The 5,913-nt window shown below is 32.2% G+C and overlaps 1 protein-coding gene across 1 annotated transcript; it reads left to right on the top strand.

The window, feature by feature from the left end:
• Nucleotides 1–1,820: 1,820 nt before the first annotated feature.
• LOC138870069 (uncharacterized) lies at nucleotides 1,821–4,354 on the top strand. The gene is made up of 3 exons (XM_070147614.1): nucleotides 1,821–2,483; nucleotides 3,953–4,146; nucleotides 4,285–4,354. Exons 1-3 carry the CDS (start codon nucleotides 1,821–1,823, stop codon nucleotides 4,352–4,354), a joined length of 927 nt encoding a protein of 308 aa, XP_070003715.1.
• Nucleotides 4,355–5,913: the final 1,559 nt, after the last annotated feature.

Below are 5,913 nucleotides of genomic sequence, written 5' to 3'. Positions count from 1 at the left end.
GAACAAGAGACTTACTAGCGCCACGGAATTCCCGACACTTGATTTATGTTGTTTGCCCTTTTTTGGGTCTTGAATCTTGAGAGAACCTTGAGAGGATGTTCCTAGGGTTATAAGGTCTGAAAATAGTGAGAAGAAATGACTTAAAATGGGTTGGAGGCATCCTATATAGGTCCAAATATCTTAAACCGTCTTAGTGGGCCCCATAGAGAGGTGTTTGGCGCAGTCTCGCGAAAACGTGAATATCTCTCTACTCCGAGATTTTATCGATGAACGGTTTAATGCGTTGGAAACTAGACTCATAGATCTTTAATTTTGTTGGTAGATAACCCCGTAATTCCTTGTAAATTATGAGAAAATATTAGAAACATTTGACCTAATGTTTAAGTAAAATTATGAACCTAAGTTGCGACAACTTTTGTCGACTTTTGTTTCATAACTCGTTTGACTTCAAGACTTATGATACGGATATTATATGATTAAAATACCTTAATAAATGACCTCTTGAGTGTATTAAGCACCGCTAGATTACCTGAAAATACGAGTTACAACATCCTTGATTCGTTTAACTTCTAATACTGGTTAATCACCCTTATACACTCTTGTATCACTTAAGACCAATAGGATTGACTTCTTATCATCTCAAAGATAATTCCTTCTTGGATTTATGTTAACTAATATATGGCATGAACTAACACATGTGGATATGGGTTGTAACAGTTTTTCACCTTCAGTTACATTTGGAAGGACAACAATTTGTCTATTTTAAAAGTATTGAGAATGTTAATAGAATACTGAGTAATCCGATGATTCGAAAAACAATGTCAACTGAATTCTTTGTTATGAACAGAACAAATAAAGATGCTATGCAATTGTTATTATTATATAAAGAATTTCCTGAGTACTTTGTATGGTCATTTAAGGAAAAAATGTGGACACGTCGAAAACAATGTACTGTAATTGGACGTGTTGTAACATGTCATCCAACAGAAGGAGAAAGATATTACCTTAGATTATTATTGATGAACGTTAGAGGACCAAAATTATATCAGGACTTATGTAAAGTTGACGGCAAATGCTATAATACGTTTAGATAGGCTGCAGAAAAAAAGGGATTGTTACACTGTGATAACAACTTGATTGAATGTATGTCTGAAGCTAAAACTTATCAAATTCCATATAGTTTAAGGCGTTTATTTGCAACATTATTGGTGTACTGTAATCCCCCTAATCCAGCAGAACTTTGGAAACAATTTGAAGATTCAATGTCCGAAGATTTTAAGATTCTACCTAATATGAATGCTAAAGATATTCGTTTTATGGCTTTAAATCATATTAATGATATTTTTCATTTGATGGGACATGATATTAATGAATTTAATATTATCCCTGAGAAAATTAAACCTTCAGCTGCTATCAGAGAAACCAATGACTGTCAGTTTGAAAGAAATATCATTGTTAGAGAAGAAGATTTGCTTCTAGAGAGAAAATTAAATACTGAACAACGAAAAGCGTATGACACGATTCTTGATAGGATATTTTCTAACAAATCAGGAGAATTTTTCGTTGATGGACCTGGAGGAACTGGAAAAACTTTTCTATATCGTGTTTTATTAGTTGCTGTATGATCAAAAGGTTTTGTCGCTTTAGCAACAGCAAGTTCAGGTGTTGCAGCTTCGATCCTCCCAGGAGGACGAACTGCTCACTCGCATTTTAAATTTCCTATTGATATCGATGAACAATATTCTTGCAACATTAGTAAGCAAAGCGCACATGCAACTTTAATACGTGATGCAAAATTGATTGTATGTGATGAAGTATCTATGGCAAAAAAGAAAGTGATAGAAACTTTTGATATTCTCTTGAAAGATCTAATGGATACAGATGCTCTATTAGGAGGAAAAGTGGTTGTTTTCGGTGGTGATTTTAGACAAACTCTCCCGGTTGTTAGGAGTGGAAAAAAAGAAGATTTTATTCAAGAAAGCTTATTATATTCTGAAATTTGGAATCAACTAGAAAAACTACGATTATCAGAAAATATGCGTGCGAAGACAGATCTTACCTTTTGTGAATATTTGATGAGAATTCGAAATGGACAAGAAAAAATAAATAGCCATGACAAAATTGAAATCCCTGATTGTTTTGTTATCCCTTTCATTTCTGAAAATCAATCATTAGATTTGTTGTTTAGAGATACTTATCCAGATCTACATAAATATTTTTCCGATGCATCTTCTATAACTTCGCGTGTAATTCTGACAACCAAAAATGACTTTGTTGATCAAATAAATGATTTGCTCATAGCTCAATTTCCTGGTGATCCTAAAACATATGTTGTATTTGATGAGACTATTGAAGCAAACGATCAAAGTCAATATGAAGATTTTTTGCATACTTTATATCCTGCTGGTTTACCTCCCTATAAATTGACTTTGAAAAAGAATTGTCCTGTTATGTTGTTTCGAAATTTAAATCCACGTGAAGGTGTATGCAATAGTACATGACTTATATCTTGTGATCTTCGAAAACATGTTATAAGTGCTAAAATTGCCACTGGGGACTTTAAGAATACGCATGTATTTATTCCTAGAATACCATTATTATCATCAGCAGATGAAAAATTGCTTATTCCTTTCAAAAGAACACAATTTCCTATGAGATTATGTTTTTCTATGACAATAAATAAAGCTCAAGGTCAAACATTAGACTTCGTGGGAGTTTATTTACGCGAACCTGTTTTTTTCCATGGCCAGCTCTACGTACTGCTATCAAGAGCAAAAAGTTCCAATTGTGTAAAATTGTTAATTCGACCAGCTACAACCGATAGCAATAATGATCATTCAACTTACAATATAGTGTATAATGAAATTATTCAAAAAGCTTTTCCATAATTAGTTCTACCGGATGGCCCCACATTTTGTTCTTGTAATGTGCTCACATAATTCATGGCAAGTTGGCTTGAGGTTTAGCATCATCCTAGGAATTACTCTAATGTTATTACAGAGGTATTTTTACCATTACCTGTATGCTTATTATTCATTTAACTATTCTTGTTGAAACATATTTTTTGCATCTTTACTATGCAATAACAAAAGGTTAACTTATGTCCTTGTAAATTCTTGCTAAAATTTTATCGTTCTTTCTAACGCGCAATAAATAGCTCAATGTGGTATCTATTTGATTTTACTGTTTCTATGTCATGTATAATCTGTTCCATCCTTGTCTTATTTTGCTCATCTATTTTACTTTCTTTTTCTTGCTTCAATATTATTTGATAATCCAGATGCATGTTCTTGCATCAATAGTATTAGGTTCTTTCGTGCCAATAATTTAGAACATAACTACTGCATGATGAAAAAAATTTAAAGCTCACTAATGGAAAATAAAAAAAAGTATTATAGTTGATGTATTCATATCATTTGGATACTTGCTTGGTGACATACTTGAAAAACTTGATGGTTGCTTTAACATTTCTTTTTCTATAAGATTGATTCTCGCTTAACTATTACAACTGATTCTTATGTGAAGAACCAGAAAGAAATCCATTTATACTGTAACCCAACCAGACCCAATTCCAAACAAAGGAGGAGGATTTACTGTCTCTTAAAAGCAAGATCACTAACTATATGTATATGTATCAAAATTCTTACCAACTTTAGTTTTACTGTGACTAACTTCTACTTTCTTTTTTGTGCTTTATTAATTAGGAATTGCGTTTGCATTCCAAAATTTTACAAGATAAGGACGTGTCATATACCTGGAATAAAGCGAGCAAAACGTATCAAACTACTATGTTATACATTTTGATTAAATTATAGTTAAACTCCTCTGGCTACTTTACTTCGATTTACAAAATTGCAATTATTAGACTCATGAACATACTTCCAAGTAATTGTATCTACTTGTGTGCATTTTGCTACATTTTTCATACACTGATTTTCATTTTGTTGTTTAGGAAGTGGAAGTTGCCAAAGAACCAGAGCAATCTTCTGATGCTAAAGTTAAGTGTGAAATGGGGTATCCCACATGTTTGGCCGGAGAATCACAAAAAGTTGATGCAAGTCATGTTGATAATTCTTTGTTGTGTGGTGAACTTCTTGCTTCTTATATTGATAGTTTTGCACATAATCTTAGCTCTTCTACGAAACGGTTACACAACCTATGAAATTTCGAAGCTGGATACTTTGAAATTAGATATTGATTGTCCATTCAATTTGATCAGTTAGTTTTGCAGTGTTTTGACGGATTTATTGTGGATTTTAATTTACATTATCGTTGGCATTTCAGCTGGTTCTACGTCAAGGATACATATGGAAGGCACACAAATCACCAGCTACTGATAAATGGAATTAAGTAGAAGGTAAAATAAGAGTTAGCTTTTGGTAGCATCCTATTGAAAAGATATGTTCCAGTTATCTTTAAATGTGATCTTTGGGTCCTCCAATAATAATCAGATGCGCAATCGGTTATAAAGATTTATATGATATCCAACTTTTAAGATTTTTCTTTTGCGATTTAGAAGTACTTATGACATGTTAAACTAACACCATAAGTTATACTTAAATATTTATTCTGCTAGCTTCTTACGAAAAATCACAGTCATAATAATCACAAAGATGCTGCTGATAGAAGAGTCCGATAACTTAAAAATTTTGAGAACTCAGAATTCCAGGACGTGAGCAAAGATTGAAGATTTTCTTTTTTGTATATAGTACTCTTACAGATAGTAAAAAAGGTATCTATTTTTTTAATTTTTTTGATTCTTGTAGTATCTCTTATTTTTTACAAGCTGAATAGGTTATTCACCCAAGTTAGTTTGTGCAGTATGTTCCATACTTTTGACTTAGCACTATAATTTTCTTTTATTAATTTTCTGAAAAATACTTACTTGGTAGCAATTTATTGTACAACATGTTACACTTCTCTATTTGCAATAAAGTCATTTTAATTATCGAACGAAATATCTGCTTGGTCACATCATTTAAATGACAGGTTCTGATATATTCATCAGAGAGTTAGCAAAAAGGAAGCTCATGAGATCAAAACCGGGTAAGGTGATCAATCTTTAGAAATAGCTATGTAGTTGTAGTGCAGGTACCATCAAGCTTAATTTTGTATTTTCTTTACATATGACTTTAAGTAGCAATAATTTACTGGGTTTTATTGCGTGTTTATAATCTAATGCTTTACCTAGATGTAGTTTACTAGGTATAAGAAATATGATAGTTTTTTTCAAATTCCCTAATTTGTTTATAGGTAGCTAGCATGGAGGCTTTGCTGAAACAATGTCCTAGATTCCAACTAAACAAATAGTACTTAGGATGCTTGTTAATATCTAAATGTATTGTCCCTGCAAAATTAGAGTTCTTTCATTCGATTTGTGTACTCATTTTGTATTATCGCCTATGTCGTCCTTCAATGCTGCATATAGTGGTTGACCTCCATTTTGATACAGTTTATCTTTAATTTTATATCTTTTAGGGCAGAGCTATTCCCTTCTAATAACCCCTCCCCCCTCCAAAACCGCATTGTGCTTTTCTTGTGTATGACAAATGCAGTAGTAATCCTAATGCTTTAGACTAACTTTACTAGATAGAATACTCTAATCTTGTTCTTATAAAAAGGGAACTAATGTTAAAGGAAAGTGTTATTTCTTTATTAAACAAATGTGGACTTTGGTTAGAACTATAGTGCTACTTAATTTAGTTATGTGGGTTGTAGATTCATCTTCTTACCTTTTTTTTGTGCTCCTTCAGTAAATAAGAAATCTAAATGTAGAGCGATATATCCCGAATGAAGCTAATGCAACAAGAATAACAAAATTCAATTAGTACCAGATAAAATAAGAGTTTCAAAAAGATCTGGTGGAAGCACCACATATACTAAACCTACAACTAGAAGTGAGTTCATTGACCT

This window comes from Nicotiana sylvestris, chromosome 1 (genome assembly GCF_000393655.2).
Source record: "Nicotiana sylvestris chromosome 1, ASM39365v2, whole genome shotgun sequence".
Classification (NCBI taxonomy): domain Eukaryota; kingdom Viridiplantae; phylum Streptophyta; class Magnoliopsida; order Solanales; family Solanaceae; genus Nicotiana; species Nicotiana sylvestris.
The sequence above is the reverse complement of the archived record's forward strand: the minus strand, read 5'-3'. Positions and strand labels throughout refer to the sequence as shown.

Coding starts and splice junctions, on each gene's coding strand:
- LOC138870069 (XM_070147614.1), top strand. CDS start 1,821: ATGGCAAAAAAGAAAGTGATAGAAACTTTTGATATTCTCTTGAAAGAT. Junction 2,484..3,952: donor ATTTAAATCCACGTGAAGGT/GTATGCAATAGT, acceptor TTTGTTGTTTAG/GAAGTGGAAGTTGCCAAAGA. Junction 4,147..4,284: donor CTTAGCTCTTCTACGAAACG/GTTACACAACCT, acceptor TTGGCATTTCAG/CTGGTTCTACGTCAAGGATA.